General features: G+C 41.7%; 1 protein-coding gene across 2 annotated transcripts in view; it reads left to right on the forward strand.

The window, feature by feature from the left end:
- prmt3 (protein arginine methyltransferase 3) overlaps positions 1-23,474 on the forward strand; it is a 108,139-nt gene that overhangs the window by 48,587 nt on the left and 36,078 nt on the right. For both annotated transcript variants that reach the window (XM_029722198.1, XM_029722197.1), the window contains exons 12-13: positions 4,774-4,961; positions 6,094-6,180. In XM_029722198.1, coding sequence (XP_029578058.1) covers positions 4,774-4,961; positions 6,094-6,180 — 275 coding nt within the window. The remainder of the gene's footprint in view (positions 1-4,773; positions 4,962-6,093; positions 6,181-23,474) is intronic.

A 23,474-nucleotide genomic window follows, 5' to 3' on the forward strand; every position in this document is an offset into this window, starting at 1 on the left:
TCAATCCGAGAGGGAAATTCATGTTTCATACTGTTAGGGTAATGTTTTCAAGAACTTCCTTGCCTCCTTTCCGCTTTTATAACTGCTATGAGAAATTGGTCAGCATATGATAAGCTAAATATGGTAAAAAGTAGTCAAATCCATGTTTACTGTTGTACCTGCCTCGTAACATGATATACTGAATATATATATATATATATATATATATATATATATATATATATATATATATATATACACACACTACTTTTCAAAAGTTTGGGGTCACTTAGACATGTCCTTGTTACTGAAAGAAAAGCACATTTCTTGTCCATTTAAACATCAAATTTATTATAAATACGTTGTTGACATTGCTAATGTTGAAAATGACAATTGTAGCTGGAAACGGCAGATTTGTTTAGGGAATATCTACATAGGCGTACAGAGGCCCATTATCAGCAACCATCACTCCTATGATCCAATGGCACGTTGTGTTAGCTAATCCAAGTTTATCATTTTAAAAGGCTGATTGATCATTAGAAAACTCTTTTGCAATTATGTTAGCAAAGCTGAAAACTGTTGTGCTGATTAAAGAAGCAATAAACTGGCCTTCTTTAGACTAGTTGAGTATCTGGAGCATCAGCATTTGTGGGTTCGATTACAAGCTCAAAATGGCCATAAACAAAGAACATTCTTCTGAAACTCATCAGTCTATTCTTGTTCTGAGAAATGAAGGCTATTCCATGCGAGAAATTTCCAAGAAACTGAAGATCTCGTACAACGCTATGTATTAGTCCCTTCACAGAACAGCACAAACTGTCTCTAACCAGAATAGAAAGAGTGGGAGGCCCCGGTGCACAACTTAGCAAGAGGAAGGATCTGCCCCTTTTTTAAAATTTTCGCCTAAAATGACATACCCAAATCTAACTGCCTGTAACTCAGGCAGAAAGGATATGCATATTCTTGGTACCATTTGAAAGAAAACACTTTGAATTATGTGTAAATGTGAAAGGAATGTAGGAGAATATAACACAATAGATCTGGTAAAAGATAATACAAAGGGGATGTCTGTGTACCCCCCTGACTCACAGCCGTTCTTTTGTATTTTTTTGTACCATCTTTGAAATGCAAGAGAAAAGCCATAATGTATTATTCCAGCCCAGCTGCAATTTAGATTTTGGCCACTCGATTGCAGCAGTTGTGGCAAAGAAGGGGGTCGAGTGATAAATGGCAGATATGTGAGGGCAGAACTAATAAACGGGCTCTGCCCGATCACTAAAATGGCCACCCCGATCAGAACTACAGATCACAAAATGGCCGACTGCCAAAACTACAATTCCCAGAAGCAAGGGGAACCCTCAGAAGGTGGAGCCGACCCACAGATAAAAGGTCAAGAAAAACCAGGAAGAGAGAGAGAGAGAGAGCGGGAAGGATCTATGAACCATAGAGAGAGAGACATTCTACATTGGCTGGATTTACCGTGTACGAGCTGGACTGTTTTGGACTTACCTGTTGGCGTTTAGACCCGGACCTACCGAGAACCAGATTTGTGTACCGAACCCTGCTATCCTTGACCTTACCTGCGGCCTGGGTGGACCAGGACAGAGAAACAAACATACAGGTACTGTCATGTTCGAAAGGACTTTAATTCTGGGCTGACTTTGGTGACAGTTTCTCACTTAATTTGTGACAAACGCTCCTAGCTTTGAAGAGGTTTGCCACACAGTGTATATGCAAAGTTTTAGACTGATCCAATGAACCATTGCATTTCTGTTCCAAATTTTGTATCAAGACTGCCCAAATGTGCCTAATTTATGTATTAGTAACTTTTTATGTTCAAAATTGTGCACTCTCCTCAAACAATAGTATGGTATTCTTTCACTGTAATAGCTACTGTAAATTGGACAGTGCCGTTAGATTAACAAGAATTTAAGCTTTCTGCCAATATCAGATATGTCTATGTGCTGGAAAATGTTCTTGTTAGTTACATCCTCATGCTAATCGCATTAGCCTACGTTAGCTCAACTGTCCCGTGGAAGGGACACCGATCCCAAATAAGTTTTAAACAGGTCAACATTCCGAAAGCCGCGGGGCCAGATGGATTACCAGGATGTGTACTCAAGGCATGCGCGGACCAACTGGCAAGTGTCTTCACTGGGATTTTCAACCTCTCACTGACCGAGTCTGTAATACCAACATGTTTCAAACAGACAACCATAGTACCTGTGCCCAATTAAGCGAAGGTAAGCTGCCTAAATGATAACCCCCCCGCTAGCACTCACGTCGGTAGCCATGAAGTGCTTTGAAAGGCTGGTCATGGCTCACATCAACACTATCGTGTCGTAAACCCTAGACCCACTCCAATTCGCATACCGCACCAACAGATCCACAGATGATGCAATCTCAATCGCACGCCACACTGCCCTTTCCCACTTGGACAAAAGGAACACCTATGTGAGAATGCTGTTCATTGACTACAGCTAAGCGTTCAACACCTATAGGGCCCTCCAAGCTCATCACTAAACTAAGGACCCTGGGACTAAACACCTCCCTCTGCAACTGGATCCTGGACTTCCTGATGGGCCACTTCCTGGTGGTAAGGGTATGCAACAACACATCTGCCACGCTGATCCTCAACACTGGGGCCCCTCTTCCCCTCCTATTCTCCCTGTTCACCCATGACTGTGTGGCCAAGCACGACTCCCAACACCATCATTGAGTTCGCTGACGACACAGCAGTGGTAGGCCTGATCACCGACAATGACGAGACAGCCTATAGGGAGGTGGACCTGGGCGTGTGGTGCCAGGACAACAACCGCTTCCTCAACATGAGCAAGACAAAGGAGCTGATTGTGGACTACAGGAAAAGGCGGGCCGAACAGGCCCCCATTAACATCGACGGGGCTGTAGTGGAGCGTTTCGAGAGTTTCAAGTTCCTTGGTGTCCATATCGCCAACGAACTATAATGGTCCAAACACCCCAAGAAAGTCTTGAAGAGGGCATGACAACACCTTTTCCCCCTCAGGAGACTGAAAAGATTTGGCATGGGTCCCCAGATCCTCAAAGCGTTCTACAGCTGCACCATCAATAACATCCTGATCAGTTGCATCACCGCCTGGTGTGGCAATTGCTGACCTTAAGAGGGTAGTGCGTACGGCCCAGTACATCACTGGGGCCAACCATACTGACATCCTGGACCTATATACTAGGCGGTGTCAGAGGAAGGCCCAAAGAATTGTCAGACTCCAGTCACCCGACACCATCATCATAGACTGTTCTTTCTGCTACCGCACGGCAAGCGGTACCGGAGCGCCAAGTCTAGGACCAAAAGGCTCCTTACCAGCTTCTACCTCCAAGCCATAAGACTGCTGAACAATTAATCAAATGGCCACCTGGACTGTTTATATTGACCCCCCAACCCCCCTTTTGTTTTTACACTGCTGCTACTCCCTGTTTATTATCTATGCATAGTCACTTTACAAATTACCTGTACTAACCTAACCTGTAATTATATATTTTTTACTTTAGTTTATTTAGTACATTTTTTTCTTTAACTCTATTTCTTCAACTGCATTGTTGGTTTAAGGGCTTGTAAGTAAGCATTTCACGGTAAGGTCCACACAAGCAAATACAATTTGATTAAAGGTCCCGATTGTGCACGCAACTGCAGCGTTGATAGCAAGTCAGGAATTCAGATTCAGCAGTGGAATCAGGGGGAAAAGGCATCCAACTCAAAGCCAGACTCCTCAGAACTCTTCATTCATAAATAAGCCACAGTCGCCCAGTGTCTGACCAATATAAATGTGCCTTTTAGCTTTCTGTCATTGTAGATCACACACTGTTGTGGTCATCTCCACCGTAGACTGAGGCTGTGTCTGAAATCCATCTTGCATGCTACTTACTAAAACTGCATACTGTGTACTGATAGTGCTACATACTATTTAGAATGTACTGTTTGGTCAAATATATGCAGTAAGCAACAAATATCAACATACTAGGCTCAACCATACTGACAATGCACAATTGCGTTATTTTCAGCCATTTGTTAATTTTGGTACAGCATGTCCCCTTATATGATTGGCAGCTGTTGTCAAACACGTTGGTCTGAAAATATGATTTTCTTCGTCAATGCCATGCAGCAAATTCGTACTATATTAAAAGCCGAAATGAGTATGGCATCCTGGCATTTTAAAGTGTAAAACATTTTTGAAACGTTGTGTACCCAAACAACCTACTATTTAGCATGCGAGCACGGGTATCTGGACTTGGCCATATATCTCCACTCCCTCCCTAATAGGGATGGGCACGGTTAATTGAATATCAGGAGTGATTGTTTTATTTTCAAGCTCATTTTCTATCTCACGGGCTATGGCTTATGGGTTGCGTTTTACACGAAAAGGCATTTTACTATCATAGCGCATTTTCCCCACTTCAAATAGCGATGAGCCTAGTACAGGTATGAACCAACAGAGGGTCCACAAGAAACAGATCAGTGCAAATCACTCAGTTCTATGATGGCGACTGCAGACTTCTCTTTCATTGTTACTGTTAGCCTAGTCTACTGTTAGTTAAAAACTACAGATATAACACCCTGAAAACAACTGCACAATGTCTGCTGTTGTGGCATTTTGTGTCATTCTGATTGTTGATGAGAGTAGAGGATTTATTTATTTTTCTGAATAAAAAAAAAAATCACTATTCGAATAGTGAAATAATTTCAAATGCATATCCCTACTCCCCTATCACTCTTCTCCTCTATGTTCAGTCTATCCATACATCTTACTCTCTTTTTAGTCTACCCTGATCGTTGCACCATCAGCCTGGCGGCAGTGGGCGACACGGAGAAGCACCAGGACCGTATTGCATTCTGGGATGACGTATACGGGTTCAAGATGGCGTGCATGAAGAGGGCCGTGGTGCCAGAGGCCGTGGTGCAGGTCCTCAAACCAGACACACTCATCTCTGAGCCTGCAGTCATACAGGTATATACACACACAAGGTATATAGAAAGGAAAAAGGTTACAGAAATAGAGTGGGTGTAGAGGGTGAATACAGAGCGAGGGAAAGAGAGTTAGTCGTAGAGAGAGAGCGGTCCCTGGAGGCACTTTGTTGTTGTGTGTGACAGTGCTCTAGTGCTGGGTGATTGATAAGTCTAATCCTTGTTTAAGTTCCTCTTTAGGAAACTTCATTACTCTGTCCCCCCTGCAGATGGAGAGGCACTCACTGAGCTGATGGAGAAAACACACACACACACACACGCACCGCAGAGAGACTACACAAACACCGCAGGGAGAGTACAACACACTCACTAATACACACACATTACAAGCACAATCATCCTCACAGATCCTGCACTTACATACACCATATACACACACATCGCATTTCCTAATGGACTTTCTATATCACACACACAAATGAGAGCATGGATACCTTTTTAAAACCATTTTTATCATATTCTCTGTCTTTTCCATGGATGCTCCTTCCTCTACCCATCCTCCATTTTGTGAAGTAGCATGTTCTTTTCCACGTTTTTCCCATGATGAACGAGCGGAGCAGGTGAAATAATATAATTAGAATCCTCTAACCGATAGTTTCTCCCCTTTAGTGAAAAATGGACAGCTCCCCCTTGGCCCAAATTGCATGGATTCTCGTCCATTGCCTCCCTCTGATACGACCCAATAACATTCCATTAAGGATGGTCGGAACGGCGTAAAATGAAGAGCCTGTCTCTCAGGGAATTGCAAATCACTGTTAAAACAGTTATGGCTTTTCCTCTCAGAATGTTAAGGAATGTGCTTTAGAAAGTGAAATTGAAAAGGGGTATAAAGCCATCCCTAGTTGTTGTACTTTTGTAGGTATGTAACTTCTTTGTTGGGGAGTCTAACCTCTTGTTTTGGCAAGTATTCTGTTTTTGGTGAATAGTACTCAAGAACAGGGGAAAAGCAGTCACCTTTAGTACAAGTGCTTAGTTCTCTTGTATCGCTGATACTTCACTGTTCTTCTGTGTCTTGCTTGATAAGACCAAAAGCGTGTTTTAATTTCCTGGTTTGTTTGATTACAGAATGTGAAAGTGTGTGTATTGATCTTTTGTTTGTGGACTCCTCTCCCCAGGGGATCGATTGTAACGCAGTGTCTCTCTCTGAGCTGGAGTTTGCATCAGACTTCTGCCTAAAGATAACAGACAGCACAGACTGCACGGTGAGACACACACACACACACACACACACACACACACACACACACACACACACACACACACACACACACACACACACACACACACACACACACACCTAACTCAATCTTCTGAGTTAATCAAGGCTGTCAGCGGTGAGGATTGATCACAGGTGTGGTGATAAATGGGGCCAGCTAATTGGCTAGGAAGGATCAGGTGGGTGGTACACCAGTGTGATGGATAGACAATCCTCCTGATCCCCAGGTGTGGCTGACTACATGCATGTTGCGTCACGTGTGAAGGGAGTTTGTCACACCAGGGAAGACCGCGTTACATACATGGCGTGTTCTTTCTGTACCTGAAATATAAACATTTAATGCATATTTAATCTTTATGATAAATATCCACCACCCCACAAAACTCTACAGTGGGGTTGTGGACGTTTGTGTCATGTTCAATATGGCACAGCTTGGCACTTTCCAGCAGAAAGTTCAGGTAGTACCTCCCCATTTAAAAACGTTCTGTGCCATTTCATGCCTACTGGGAACTGCTTTCTCTTATCTGTCTCTTATCCCGAGTACAAACCACTGTCATGTGCCCTTGAGCAAGGCACGTAAACTCAAAATTGGTCTACATCGAGGTGTGCTGAAATGTGGCTGACCCTGCGCCTCTCAACATGCTTTGTGTGTATGGGGTTTTTGGGGGGCAGAAGAAAAATGTACATTCTAACCAAATGGAGTATCCAAATAAAGAATCTAACACTAACAGCTCTAACACACCTGATAAAACTGGTCTGATAGTGATAACCATGATTAGCTGATTATTTTTAAACATTTGCGTAAGTGCTGCAGTGGAGCAAAAGCCCACACTTCCAGACGCTTTCAGGACCGGAGTCAGAGACCCCTTGTTTACATCTTCTCCGTAACCAATCTTAGGCACTAGGCAGGGGGTGGATGATAGTTCACTCTGTACGGTGAACTGTCATCCACCTATCATCTAGTCTATTCTATACTGCGCTGGCAGGCACTCACACCGTAGCTCTTTGTCTCCCCCTCCTCTGGGAAGCTCACAGACTGATCGGCATAGGGCTCTGGTCAAACGCAGTGCACTATGAAGGGAACAGAGTGCCATTTGCGAAGCAGCACACAGAGAGAGAACAGAGAGAGCAGAAATAGCCCTGGTGGACTCCGGCAAGTGATTTGTCTTTGGTGGCCAATTGTATTCTGAGATCATTGTGCAGTGGGGCACCAGTGTCTCTCTCCACTATTTCAAAAGTTAATCAATAGCTGGTTATTATCTGCCTCTGCTCTTGGTCGGCCCCGTGGATCTAATGGAATTTGTAAACATCCTCTCATTTTTCCTCTTTTCACAGCCACATAATTGAACATCCACCTTTTTTTATTTGTTCCATTTCTCAGAATGTGGATGACCTGTTCTAGGTTTAGAGCCGAGTGCAATGAGAAAAGTGTGAAAAAAAATTCTATGATCGGGCTAAAAATACTCATTTAAATCAATGTTTTTAGTGCTTTTGTGTTAATTATCTTGTATAAAAAAAAAAAAAATATGCCAGATTTTTCCCTCAAAACTCTTAAGCTACTGAACATTTGACTGAAAATTTGACAATTAGCAGAATCTCTGGTGACAGGTGTTAAGGGTGGCTCTTGGGTGTCTGTGTTTGACCAGTATTTCAAAGGGGTATTGTGGATAGTGGCAGACTGTGGGAGTTGGAAGACATTTCCCATAGACACTGGCCAGTTTCGTGTTTTCCCCCGTATGGGCTAATGTTAGGATTTTAGAGGCGCTTAATCATAGATCTTTGCCTATTGGTAACTTCTGCCCTGCGTGTGGACCACGTGTGAGGGAGAGAATGTGTGTGGGTGTGTATGATGGAGCTCCTGCTTTTGTTCTCCTGTCGACAGTCCATTCATCAGCGATGCCTGCCTAACCTTGCATTAAATGAACAGCACAACCCCTGCGTCTGCGCCGCTCACACAGAAGACAAATACCCCCTCTCTCCCTCCTTCTGTCCCCCCCCCTTTACACTATCACTCCTCCTTTCCTCGCACGTGTAGTCCCAGAAAACCTCTGTCAAAAAGCATGGGTTGTGCTTGAAAGGTTTTGCATTCAGAACGATTATCACAAGGGGTTGTCTTGTTTTTCTGTATTTTTAAACTGCAGGTTAATTTCATTCAGTCTTGTGGTTCAGTATCTATGCACTAGAGTTTAGTCCAGATACAACCAATTTTCCCCTTGGTGAGATAAAACAGTCCTTATTGAACTTTTTAAGACTAGTTACTTTAGACTAGTTTTAAGACTTTTATTACTCCAAAGCCATTGTTTGCTGATAATATCCACTAGAGATCATTGCCCTGGTTGCTGTGAATTGTGGGGGGAAAATGAACACAAGAAGTCATAAAACTATCCCTCACTTCAAAAGCCTCATAATGATCCTGGTTGGAAAGAGAAGGGTTTCCTTTATTTTTTATTCATTCTAACAACATTGTCTCTCACTGCTGAAGAGGTTGGAAGAAACTAACTTTTGCTTGATTCGTCTTTCATCTGCTCTCCATCAAATTTAAATCGTATGGAAAAAGTGGCCTTCAAGTCAGACAGAAGGCGCTCTCTGAAATTTCAGGGATGTTTTGGAGCACATTAAGAGCAAAATTATGAAACTCCCATCTCTGGTTATTTGTCAGCATCACTCGTTGTACACCAGGTGAATGTCACATCAAACACCTTACCCCCTGGGTGCAGCCCCCATAACGTAACCCCCTGTGTGTTACTGGGTTTACAGTCGCCCCGCTGTGTGTATTACCAGAGTTTAACTAGGCAGGAATGCAGGGCCTCAGAGTTCTACTTAACATCAGAGATGTGATTTCCCCCCCCCCCCAGTAATGAGGAAGTCCTGTCTGATTTCACATTGACTATCTACTATTTTGTTTTACATAAAACTCGCACACAATTAGACTACACCACTGAATTACATTTTCTCTCATTTCAGAGAGCTCAAATACATCTCCTTCGCAATATTTGTGAGATAGGGAAGTATGAGTCGTCCAGCTAATAGAGTGGTACAGGCAACAGTGTCAGACTGAATTCTTGACAAGGGTTGCTTATGGGTAGTACTCCAAAAAGAGCTGTAAGGGGAGACGGATCAATGAAAGTGGCATATACACTGAGCATTAAGAACACCTTCCTTATATTGAGTTGCACTCTCTTTTGCCCTCAGAACATCCTCAATTCATCTGGGCATGGACTCTACAAGGTGTTGAAAGCGTTCAATAGGGATGCTGGCCTATGTTGACTCCACTGCTTCTCACAGTTGTCAAGTTGGCAGGATGTCCTTTGGGTGTAACCATTCTTGATACACACAGGACATTTTTGATTGTGAAAATCCCAGCACTGTTGCAGTTCTTGACACACTCAAACCGGTGCGCCTGCCACCTACAACTGTACCCCGTTCAAAGACACTTAAATATTTTGTCTTGCCTGTTCACCCTCCGAATGGCGCATACACACAATCCATGTCTCAGTTGTCTCAAGGCTTAAAAATCTTTCTATAAACTGTCTCCTCCCCTTCATCTACACTGATTTTGAAGTGGATTTAACAAGTTACCTCAATAAGGGATCATAGCTTTCACCTGGATTCACCTGGTCAGTCTGTCATGGAAAGAGCAGGTTTTCCTAATGTTTTGTACAGTCAGTGTATATCAGAGACATATTTAAATATAAACATTCCAGAAAACCAAAACCTGAAATAGTTTGGCTAGTTCTATTTTACATCGAACAGTCTGTCATGGAAAGAGCAGGTTTTCCTAATGTTTTGTACAGTCAGTGTATATCAGAGACATATTTAAATATAAACATTCCAGAAAACCAAAACCTGAAATAGTTTGGCTAGTTCTATTTTACATCGAACGCATGTAAGATCAAAACCAGAGAATATTCTTCCAGGTTTAGCCCTGGACCAGTGGATATGGTGAACCACCTTGAATTTGATTAGGCTGTTTCTAGCGCTAAAAGAGAAAGAATGTTCTCTTGCTATGTTGCACAGATCCCAAAGTGTCATCCTCAAACACTGCTCCAAAATTATTTTCCTATAAAGATGGGTTATGTACGTAGTAATGATTGCATTCAGTGCCTTCAGATAGTATTCACGCCCATTGACTTTTTCCACTTTTTGTTGTGTTACAAAGTGGGATTAAAATGCATTTAATTGTCATTTTATGTCAATGATCTATGCAAAATACTCTGTCAACGTGGAAGAAAAATTCTAACATTTGTAAAAGACGAAAGAAAAATAAAACACTAATATATCTTGATTATATAAGTATTCAACCCTATGACTCAAAACATGTTAGAATCACCTTTTTGCAGTGATTACAGCTGCTGGTCTTTCTGGGTAACTCTAAGAGACTTACACACCTGGATTGTGCAACATTTGCACGTTATTAATTTCAAAGTTCTTCAAGCTGTTTCAAATTGGTTGTTGATCATTGCTAGACAACCATTTCCAGGTCTTGGCATAGATTTTCAAGCAGATTTAAGTCACAACTGTAACTCAGCCTCTTCCAGAACATTCACGGTCTTCTTGGTAAGCAACTCCAGTGAAGATTTGGCCTTGTGTTTTAGGTAAAGGTGTTTTGAGTAAAGCCAGTGTGTCTATGACTCAACACTATACATGTCAGCTAATACAGCGAGTGAAATCACTGGAACACTTAACAAAGAGCTGCAGTTAGTTTTAGAATGGTCAAAACATGTTGATGCAACAGTAGCTTAGATGGGGAGAAGTCTGTCCATAACAAAGCTGTGCTCTGCCTTTTTAAGAACACTATCAACAAGGCAGGTCCTACAGGCCCTAGTTTTGTTGCATCTGGACTATTGTTCAGTCGTGTGGTCAGGTGGTACACAGTGGGACCTTGAAACATTACAATTGGCTCAGAACAGGGCAGCACGGCTGGCCATTAAATGTACACGGAGAGAACATTAATGATGTGCATTTAAATCTCATGGCTCAAAGTGGACTTCATCACTACTTGTTTTTGTAAGAAGTGTTGACATGCTGAATGCACCGAAGTGTCTGTTTAAACTACTAGCACACAGCTCGGCACCCATGCATACCCCACAAGACATGCCACCAAAGGTCTCTTCACAATCCCCAAGTCCAGAACAGACTATGGGAGGCATACAGTACAACATAGAGCCAAGGCTACATGGAACTCTATTCCACATCAGGTATCTGATGCAAGCTGTAAAATCCAATTTTAAAAAACGGATAAAAATACACCTTATGGAACAGCGGGGACTGTGAAGAGACACACAGGCACATATACACATGATAACACGCACTACACACACGTACACATGGATTTTGTATTGTAGATATGTGATAGTAGAGTGGTGGCCTGAGAGAACACACTTAATGTGTTGTGAAAAGTGTTATGAAATGTAATGTAATATTTGTTATTGTATATAACTGCCTTAATGTTGCTGGATCCCAGGAAGAGAGTAGCTGCTGCCTTGGAATCAGCTAATGGGGATCCTTAATAAATACAAATAAAAATATACATTGTCTATACAGTATATAGTCAAATATCGTCTGCGTAAATTCCTTCAAATTACTAATTGCCTGGGCCAGGTGTTCCATGCTTGATAAAGATAGCAAAGGAGGACCTTGTGGGCCAATTTGGATCAGTCTCAAGACGACAACATTTTGGAAAACAGTTTAATATCTGTTTATATCAAAGATGGGGGGCGATAGTGAGAACACTGGATGGCATCCTTACCTTTAAAAAAAATAAAAAATACACTTTTTTATGTATTCACATCTCTCCCCGATGAACCTTTGTGAAAGGTTAGTGTTAATAATTTTGAGCATTAATGAACTTAATTGATACTTACATTTTAAATAGACCTATCCAGGTTATTTGTCTTTATTCATGCTATCCAATGCCCTTTTGAGTTCAATGAGAGAGATTTGCGAGGAGGTGTCATCTATTGAGAGAGGTGGAGTTCTTATTTCTTTTAGAAAGGACTTAGTCTGGCTTGGTGTGGATTTACAATCAGAGTTGTACAGTTATTTATAGAAGCAGGAGAATCTTTGATTTATTAATATGGGTTCTGATAGTAATTCCCCTGTTTCAGACTCAATAGTTGCTGTATCAGCTAATTGATCATTACTGTGTAGCTTGTTGGCCAGTAAATGACTGGGACCATGGAAGTAATGGTTGAGTCTAATTTTGCCCTCTTTCTTATCAATATATTAAGTTCTGTCTTGACTTTGGAAAGAGTAATAGCTACCCGGTCTGAAAAGAGTGTTTGTTGAGAATGCTCTAACATGGTTAACAACATTTCCAATTCTGGTATCTTCTTTAATTGTGATTTATTCAACCCATATGCAAATGCCAGTTGCATTATTTAAAAAACTTTTTTTTTTTTTTACAAAACCATTGGTGGCATCCCATAGAATCTGGGGGTCGTCAACTGAATCTTTGTTTTTTATGGTTATTAATTTAGTTCAATTTCAAGTTGATCACAGAATGTAGGAGTTTGTAGTAATGAAACTTTGAAATGCCATCTTGTGGCTCTTTTAGGAGATTCTGACATTTGAAGTTGGCAGTAGTAAGTGGGGTGGTCAGACAAGCTCATATGTCGAATTTCTATTTTCTTGATTAAAGTAAATAGAGGTATAGATAATAGTATGAAATCGTCTGTTTGAGTAGAAAGTGTACTCTTTTCATTTATGATTATGTGCTCGCCAGGCATCAATGAGGTTGTACCAGAAGAGCTAAATTACTTCTATGCTTGTTTCGAGGCAAATAACACTGAAACATACATCAGAGCATCAGCTCTTCCGGACGAATGTGTGATCATGCTCTCCGTAGCCAATGTGAGTAAGACCTTTAAACAGGTTAACATTCACAAGGCCGCAGGGCCAGACGGATTACCAGGATGTGTACTCCGAGCATGTGCTGACCAACTGGCAAGTGTCTTCACTGACATTTTCAGAGTCTGTAATACCAACATGTTTCAAGCAGGCCACCATAATCCCTGTGCCCAAGAACACAAAGGTAATCTGCCTAAATGACTACCGACCCGTAGCACTCACGTCTGTAGCCATGAAGTTCTTTGAAAGGCTGGTTATGGCTCACATCAACACCATTATCCCAGAAACCCTAGACCCACTCCAATTTGCATACTGCCCCAACAGATCCACAGATGATGCAATCTCTATTGCACTCCACACTGACGTTTCCGACCTGGACAAAAGGAACACCTACATTTGAAGTCGGAAGTTTACATACACCTTAGCCAAATACATTTAAACTCAGTTTTTCACAATTCCTGACATTTAATCCTAGTAAAACTTCCCTGTTTTAGGTCAGTTAGGATCACCACTATTTTAAGAATGAAATGTCAGAATAATAGAAGAGAGTATGATTTATTTCATATTTTATTTATTTCATCACATTCCCAGTGGATCAGATGTTTGCATACACTCAATTAGTATTTGGTAGCATTGCCTTTAAATTGTTTAGCTTGGGTCAAACGTTTTGGGTAGCCTTCCACAAGCTTCCCACAATAAGTTGGGTGAATTTTGGCCCATTCCTCCTGACAGAGCTGGTGTAACTGAGTCAGGCTTGTAGGCCTCCTTGCTCTCACACGCTCTTTCAGTTCCGCCCACACATTTTCTATTGGATTGAGGTCAGAGCTTTGTGATGGCCACTCCAATACCTTGACTTTGTTGTCCTGAAACCATTTTGCCACAACTTTGGAAGTATGCTTGGGGTCATTGTCCATTTGGAAGACCCATTTGCGACCAAGCTTTAACTTCCTGTCTGATGTCTTGAGATGTTGCTTCAATATATCCACATCATTTTCCTGCCTCATGATGCCATCTATTTTGTGAAGTACACCAGACCCTCCTGCAGCAAAGCACCCCCACAACATGATGCTGCCACCCCCGTGCTTCACGGTTGGGATGGTGTTCTTCGGCTTGCAAGCCTCTCCCTTTTTCCTCCAAACATAACGATGTTCATTATGGCCAAACAGTTCTATTTTTGTGTCATCAGACCAGAGGACATTTCTCCAAAAAGTACAATCTTTGTCCCCATGTGCAGTTGCAAACCGTAGTCTGGCTTTTTTATTGCGGTTTTGGAGCAGTGGCTTCTTCCTTGCTGAGCAGCCTTTCAGGTTATGTCGATATAGTACTCGTTTTACTGTGGATGTAGATAATTTTGTACCTGTTTCCTCCAGCATCTTCACAAGGTCCTTTGCTGTTGTTCTGGGATTGATTTGTGCTTTTCGCACCAAAATATGTTCATCTCTAGGAGACAGAATGTGTCTTCTTCCTGAGCGGTGTGATGGCTGCATGGTCCCATGGTGTTTATTCTTGCGTACTATTGTTTGTACAGATGAACGTGGTACCTTCAGGCATTTGGAAATTGCTCTCAAGGATGAACCAGACTTGTGGAGGTCTACAATTTATTTTCTGAGGTCTTGGCTGATTTATTTTTGATTTTCCTATGATGTCAAGCAAAGAGGCACTGGGTTTGAAGGTAGGCCTTGAAATGCACCCACAGGTACACCTCCAATTGACCCAAATGATGTCAATCAGAAGCTTCTAAAGCAATGACATTATTTTCTGGAATTAAGTTTATGTAAACTTCTGGCCCACTGGAATTGTAATACAGTGAATTATAAGTGAAATCATCTGTCTGTAAACAATTGTTCGAAAGATTACTTGTGTCATGCACAAAGTAGATGTCCTAACCGACTTGCCAACAAGAAATTTGTGGAGTGGTTGAAAAACAAGTTTTAATGACTCCAACGTAAGTGTATGTAAACTTCCGACTTCAACTGTATGTGAGAATGCTATTCATTGACTACAGCTCAGTGTTCAGCGCCATAGTGCCCTAAAAGATCATCACTAAGCTAAGGACCCTGGGACTAAACACCTTCCTTTGCAACTGGTTCCTGGACTTCCCTGTTCACTCATGACTGAATGGCCAGGCACGACTCCAACACCATCATTACGTTTGCTGATGACACAACAGTGGTAGGCCTGATCAACGATGAGACAGCCTATAGGGAGGAGGTCAGAGACCTGTCCGTGTGTTGCCAGGACAACTACCTCTCCCTCAACGTGATCAAGACAAAGGAGATGATTGTGGACTACAGGAAAAGGAGGATCGAGCACGCCCCCATTCTCTTCGACGGGGCTGCAGTGGAGCAGGTTGAGAGCTTCAAGTTCTTTGGTGTCCACATCACCAACAAACTATCATGGTCCAAACACACTAAGACAGTCGTGAAGAGGGCACGACAAAGACTATTCCCCCTCAGGAGACTGAAAAGATTTGGCATGGGTCCTCAGATCCTCAAAAAGTTTTATAGTTGCACCATCGAGAGCATCCTGACGGGTTGCATCACTGCCTGGTATGGCAACTGCTCGGCCTCCGACCACAAGGCATTACAAAGGGTAGTGCGTACGGCCCAGTACATCACATCACAGGGATGGCCCTAAAAATTGTCAATCTCCAGCCACCCCAGTCATAGACTGTTCTCTCTGCTATGGCACGGCAAGCGGGAAAAAAGTATTTGATCCCCTGCTGATTTTGTATGTTTGCCCACTGACAAAGAACTTATCAGTCTATAAATACTTATTTCCCTCATTAAAATGCAAATCAATTTATAACATTTTTGACATGCGTTTTTCTGGATATTTTTGTGTTTTTTCTGTCTCTCACTGTTCAAATAAACCTACCATTAAAATTATAGACTGATCCTTTCTTTATCAGTGGGCAAACGTACAAAATCAGCATGGGATCAAATACTTTTTTCCCCCACTGTATAACATTTTTGACATGCGTTTTTCTGGATTTTTTTGTTGTTATTCTGTCTCACTGATAAAATAAACCTACCATTAAAATTATAGACTGATCATTTCTTTGTTAGTGGGCAAACGTACAAAATCAGCAGGGCATCAAATACTTTTTTCCCTCACTGTAGGTCCAAAAGGCTTCTCAACAGCTTCTACCCCCAAGACATAAGACTCCTTAACAGCTAATCAAATGGGTACACAAACTATTTGCATTGCCCCCCCCCTCCTCTTTTACACTCTGCTATTCTCTGTTTATTATCTGTGCATAGTCACTTTAACTCTACCGACATGTACATATTACCTCAATTACCTCAACTAACCAGTGCCCCCGCACATTGATTCTGTATCTGTAGCCCCTGTATATAGCCTCACTTTTGTTATTTTAATGCTGCTCTTTAATTATTTGTACATTTAAAAAAATATTTTTCTTAAAACCAACAATGCAGTTAACTTCTTGCGGATTGTTGGGACGCTGGCGTTCTGGGGGAAATTGCAGATAGCCAAATTAAAATGAAATTACTATAAATATTAAACTTTCATGAAATCACAAGTGCAATACATCAAAATAGAGCTTAACTTGTTGTTAATCCATCCGCCATGTCAGATTTAAAAAGGCTTTACGGAAAGCAAACAATGCAATTATCTGAGGACAGCGCCCAGCACACAAATGCATAACAAATAATTTTCAACCAGGGAGTTGCGACACGAAAGTCAGAAGTAGCGATATATGCCTTACCTTTTGAAGATCTTCTTCTGTTGGCACTCCAAAAGGTCCCAGTTACATTACAAATGGTCCTTTTGTTCAGTAATGGTCCTTTTGTTCAGTTATATCCATAAAAACTCAGTTTAGCTGGCGCGCTTTAGTCAATAATCCACTCGGTTTCCCTCCTTCAAAATGCATACAAAATGAATCCCAAATGTTACCAATAAACTTATCCAAACAAGTCAAGCAACGTTTATAATCAAACAATAGGTACCCTAATACGCAAAAAAACGATAACATTTAAGACGGAGAATCGTTATTGTCTTTACCGGAGAAAATACCAAAGAACGCGCTCTCATTCACGCTCTTGTAAACACTACAGCCAAAATGGAAGCCACCTAGAAAACTACAATTTTTTTTTCTCCAAAAACCAGCCCAAAACTCTTTCTATAGACTGTTGACATCTAGTGGAAGCCCTAGGAACTGCAATCGGGCACGATTTTGCCCTATTATAAAAGTGCCAGCCATTGAAATCAGTGGTAGGATGATTTTTTTTTGGGGGGGGGGGGGTGGTTTGTCCTCGGGGTTTCGCCTGCCATTTCAGTTATGTTATACTCACCGACATTATTTTAACAGTTTTATAAACTTTAGTGTTTTCTATCCAAATCTACCAATTATATGCATGTCCTAGCTTCTGGGCCTGAGTAGCAGGCAGTTTACTTTGGGCACACTTTTCATCCGGACGTCAAAATACCGCCCCCTATCCCAAAGAAGGGCTTGTAAGTAAGAAATTCACTAAGGTCTACACCTGTTGTATTCGGTGCATGTGACAAATACAATTTGATTTGGAATCAGAGTATTTAATTTTTTTATTGAATTCTATTATTTTACCTTTATTTAACTAGGAAAGTCAGTTAAAAACAAATTCTTATTTACAATGACGGCCTACCCCGGCCAAACCCGGACGACGCTGGGCCAATTGTGCCTGGTTTCGAACCAGGGACTGTAGTGACGCCTCTTGCACTGAGATGCAGTTCCTTAGACTACTGCGCCACTCGGGAGCATATTGTCGTGTCTGTGACTATCATTTAAATGTGAAGACTTATTTTGTGAAATCTATTATCTGTGTAATTTAATTAGGCGATTTAAACTAATTATGTAACTTTAATTAACTAGGAAGTCAGGGCACCATGGAAAAATTTTGTTTATAGAGTGTCAATTTCCCGAATATAACGCTTAAGATGTTTTCATATCTTACCGATTTAGTCATTCTCATTAATGTATTATTATTATTATTATTATTATTACCTCATCAGTTCTCATTACTGAACATCGCAAACCCTTGGATATCTACACGAACCCTAGCCTAAATCATGAATCAACGATATACAAATTGGCCTAATTATTTATTTACTAACTAACGAAATAACAAACAAACAGTAGATATTTGGGTACCTACATTATACAAAGAAAAAGTCCCTAGTGGACGAAGCGATATGACGGCTTGGTAGACAAAGGAAAGGGGTGGGGACTGAGAGAGTGGGAAAGACAAAATGGATTCACTATACACAGTTGATAATTATATTCATTAAAATGCTAATCCTTTGCACATGAACGGCCGCTCATTCGAGAATAATTTCAATGTATATATTAGAGGTTGACCGATTTATGATTTTTCACCGCTGATACCGATTATTGGAAAACCAAAAAAGGCCGACGCCGATTAATCGGCCGATTTTTATGTATATGTTTGTAATAATGACAATTACAACAATACTGAATGAACAATGAACACTTTTATTTTAACTTAATATAGTACATAAATAAAATCTATTTAGTCTCAAATAAATAATGAAACATGTTCAATTTGGTTTAAATAATGCAAAAACACAGTGTTGGAGAAGAAAGTAAATGTGCAATATGTGCCATGTAAAAAAGCTAACATTTAAGTTCCTTGCTCAGAACATGACAACATATGAAAACTGGTGGTTCAATATTTCAATATTCCTAGTTCTTCAATATTCCCAGTTAAGAAGTTTTAGGTTGTAGTTATTATAGGAATTATGACGCGTCGACTATTTCTCTCTATACCATTTGTATTTCATATACCTTTGACTATTGGATGTTCTTATTGGCACTTTAGTATTGCCCGCCTAATCTCGGGAGTTGATAGGCTTGAATTCATAAACAGCGCTGTGCTTCAAGCATTGCTAAGAGCTGCTGGCAAACGCAGTGAAGTACTGTTTGGATGAATGCTTACCAGCCTGCTGCTGCCTACCACCGCTCAGTCAGACTGCTCTATGAAATATCAAATCATAGACTTAATTATAATATAATAAACACAGAAATACGAGCCTTTGGTCATTAATAGGGTCAAATCCGGAAACTACCATTTTGAAAACAAAACCTTTATTCTTTCAGTGAAACACAGAACCGTTCCGTATTTTATCTAACGGGTGGCAACCCTAAGTGTAAATATTGCTGTTACATTGCACAACCTTCAATGTTATGTCATAATTATATAAAATTCTGGCAAATTAGTTGACAGTTCGCAACAAGCCAGGCGGCCCAAACTGTTGCGTATACCCAGACTCTGCTTGCACTGAACGCATGAGAAGTGACACAATTTCCCTAGTTAATATTGCTTGCTAACATGAATTTCTTTTAACTAAATATGTAGGTTTAAAAAATACACTGTTTATTGATTTTAAGAAAGGCATTGATGTTTATGGTTAGGTACATTTGTGCAACGATACTGCTTTTTTCGCGAATGCGCTTTTGTTAAATCATCACCCGTTTGGCAAAGTTTAAGTAGGCTGTGATTCAATGATAAATTAACAGGCACCACATTGATTATATGCAACGCAGGACAAGCTAGTTAGCTTAGTAATATCATCAACCATGTGTAGTTAACTAGTGATTATGTGAAGATTGATTGTTTTTAATAAGATAAGTTTAATGCTAGATAGCAACTTACCTTGGCTCCTTGCAGCCACAAGGTCCTTTTGACGCTGCACTCGCGTAACAGGTGGTCAGTCTGCCACGCCGTTTCCTCATGGATTGCAATGTAATCGACCATAATCGGCGTCCAAAAAGGCTGATTACCGATTGTTATGAAAACTTGAAATCGGCCCTAATTAATCGGCCATGTCGTGGTTGTCTTCTCTGTTGGAATCGCTGGTCCGTCTGCTGGAGAGTCAGTTCATCAGATTCTCTGGTTAACTTCCCCAGAAGTCACAATGTCCTTCGTGGTTGTAGCTTTCTCCGCGGCTCTGGATAGTGTCTGTTGTAATGTATACGTCAGGCCTACAGATGGTCGTTGCATAGAATAGATGCTTCCGCGGTTGTAAGTATTCTCATCCTAGGTTTACGTAATTTCTAACTGCAGACTAGTAATTATACCTCTAGGATTTGCTCTTATTCTCTAGTGATCGATAGTCTCAGAGTTTTACCATTTCCAGCCGTGTAGCCAGCACTACACGCGGTCTGGTTTTCTGGTCTTGTAGTTTTAAACCATTTGTCAGCCACGTAGCCACCGCTGCACGCTGACTGGTCTAATGTACATTTCGTCAGGATTGGGTATAATACACTAATGAGAAAAGGGTGGTCCATGACACCGACGTGATGTCTGGCTCACGGGGGTGTGGGGCCTGACTAGTTAAAACTTTATAACTAAAAAAGTATCTTGTTTTGAAGGCCAACATGACATTACATCTTCTTACAAATAGTTTCATATTCAATCATTTACTGCTCAAAAAAATAAAGGGAACACTTAAACAACACATCCTAGATCTGAATGAAAGAAATAATCTTAATAAATACTTTTTTCTTTACATAGTTGAATGTGCTGACAACAACATCACACCAAAATAATCAATGGAAATCCAATTTATCAACCCATGGAGGTCTGCATTTGGAGTCACACTCAATATTAAAGTGGAAAACCACACTACAGGCTGAGCCAACTTTGATGTAATGTCCTTAAAACAAGTCAAAATGAGGCTCAATAGTGTGTGTGGCCTCCACGTGCCTGTATGACCTCCCTACAAAGCCTGGGCTTGCTCCTGATGAGGTGGCAGATGGTCTTCTGAGGGATCTCCTCCCAGACCTGGACTAAAGCATCCGCCAACTCCTGGACAGTCTGTGGTGCAACGTGGCGTTGGTGGATGGAGCGAGACATGATGTCCCAGATGTGCTCAATTGGATTCAGGTCTGGGGAACGGGCGGGCCAGTCCATAGCATCAATGCCTTCCTCTTGCAGGAACTGCTGACACACTCCAGCCACATGAGGTCTAGCATTGTCTTGCATTAGGAGGAACCCAGGGCCAACCGCACCAGCATCTGGTATCACAAGGGGTCTGAGGATCTCATCTCGGTACCTAATGGCAGTCAGGCTACCTCTGGCGAGCACATGGAGGGCTGTGCGGCCCCCCAAAGAAATGCCACCCCACACCATGACTGACCCACCGCCAAACTGGTCATGCTGGAGATGTTGCAGGCAGCAAAACGTTCTCCACGGCGTCTCCAGACTCTGTCACGTCTGTCACGTGCTCAGTGTGAACCTGCTTTCATCTGTGAAGAGCACAGGGCGCCAGTGTCGAATTTGCCAATCTTGGTGTTCTCTGGCAAATGCCAAACATCCTGCACGGTGTTGGGCTGTAAGCACAACCCCACCTGTGGACGTCGGGCCCTCATTCCACCCTCATGGAGTCTGTTTCTGACCGTTTGAGCAGACACATGCACATTTGTGGCCTGCTGGAGGTCATTTTGCAGGGCTCTGGCAGTGCTTCTCCTGCTCCTCCTTGCACAAAGGCGGAGGTAGCGGTCCTGCTGCTGGGTTGTTGCCCTCCTACGGCCTCCTCCACGTCTCTTGATGTACTGGCCTGTCTCCTGGTAGCGCCTCCATGCTCTGGACACTACGCTGACAGACACAGCAAACCTTCTTGCCACAGCTCGCATTGATGTGCCATCCTGGATGAGCTGCACTACCTGAGCCACTTGTGTGGGTTGTAGACTCCGTCTCATGCTACCACTAGAGTGAAAGCACCGCTAGCATTCAAAAGTGACCAAAACATCAGCCAGGAAGCATAGGAACTGAGAAGTGGTCTGTGGTCCCCACCTGCAGAACCACTCCTTTATTGGGGGTGTCTTGCTAATTGCCTATAATTTCCACCTGTTGTCTATTCCATTTGCACAACAGCATGTGAAATTTATTGTCAATCAGTGTTGCTTCCTAAGTGGACAGTTTGATTTCACAGAAGTGGGATTGACTTGGGGTTACATTGTGTTGTTTAAGTGTTCCCTTTATTTTTTTGAGCAGTGTATATCTTACACAACATTCAGGTGGAAAACTAATAACTGAGAAATGTACACTTCTAAAGCTACCGTTATTCTGTGCTACCGTCCTTCCTGATGTCACAAAATAAAACAACTTCGACAGGATTGTTCTTTAAATACCCACGGACCATTCCCACATTATCAAAAATATAAATATTGGTTAATCCTCCAATTTTGGGGATTAGGAGTTGAGCAAAGAGAAGCTCTTTGTTCCGTAGGTTTCTTTCCCCTCTCTTTCTGCATGACCAGGGGAGAGAGTCTCTGCTAGGAATTTATGACCTGTCGTAAGGTCATAAAACTTGTGGTGTGAGAGAGGGGTGGAGCCACGATATACACCCCAAAGGGCCACGTCGTGACAATATGCTGGAGAGCCTTGGTTTGTCCCACATGTCTGTCCCAATAACCAGATTCAGATTAAGTCTAACAATATGTTGTTCAGAGAATCAACAAACAACGCAGGATCATATGACTTTGGACTATACACATTAATAAAGGCAATTTTCTTTCTATTATGGATACATTTAAGGAAAGGGACGATACCAGTATCGCGATACTCGTTAGTGTCGTGGCAAGGAAACGAAACATGAAGCTGATTTAACTTCTTTAGAAAAACAGCCCTAACGTTGGAAACAAACATCATTATGTTGTTATCCAGAGTCACGTTTATTTATTTTCCAAGCTATAGCGCACAATATTTTAACTCCAGCAGGTTGTAAAAGGACCAAATATTGTGGTCTGCTTCATGTTTTCATCTTTGTCATGTAAAATATATTGTGATACTGGTATAGTCACAGCCCTACTTTTAATGCTAGGGCTGTGTTCCAAATTGCGCCCTATTCCCTAGATGGGGCGTCAGTGTAGACGTCATTAATAGTTTTCTTTTCTAGTGCCTATGTCCGCAATGATTCACAATGGAGTGCCACAACCTAAAACTATTTCCGTCCCCTACGATGCATAACCGCTTGCCCTTGCATTCAAATGCTAACCAAACAAACCAAATCATATTCTCTTTTATTTTCCTGTAACACAGCCAACGATTTCTAAAGTAATCCTCCAGTACATTGCAGTTTCACTCTTTCTGTTCTGACAATCAGACAAATCTTAACATGGTCTTCGATCAGTTTGTGCCATATAGACAACTCCTATGGTAACATGGCATGACAGTAAACAAACATTAGGAGTTGGCTACCTGGACCAGGTTAGCCAAATGTAAATACTCTGCCAGTCAATGTTCACCTGCCTGTCCTCTCTCTCTCTCTCTCTCTCTCTGTGTGTCTCTGTCTCTCTCTGTCTCTCTGTCTTTGTGTGTGGGGGGAGGGGGGTCTGAGTCTGGCCTATCGTATTGTGCTCACCTGGGCTGTGAGGGTGTGATTGTCCGTATACAGTTGAAGTCGGAA

Source organism: Salmo trutta, chromosome 29 (genome assembly GCF_901001165.1).
Source record: "Salmo trutta chromosome 29, fSalTru1.1, whole genome shotgun sequence".
NCBI lineage: Eukaryota > Metazoa > Chordata > Actinopteri > Salmoniformes > Salmonidae > Salmo > Salmo trutta.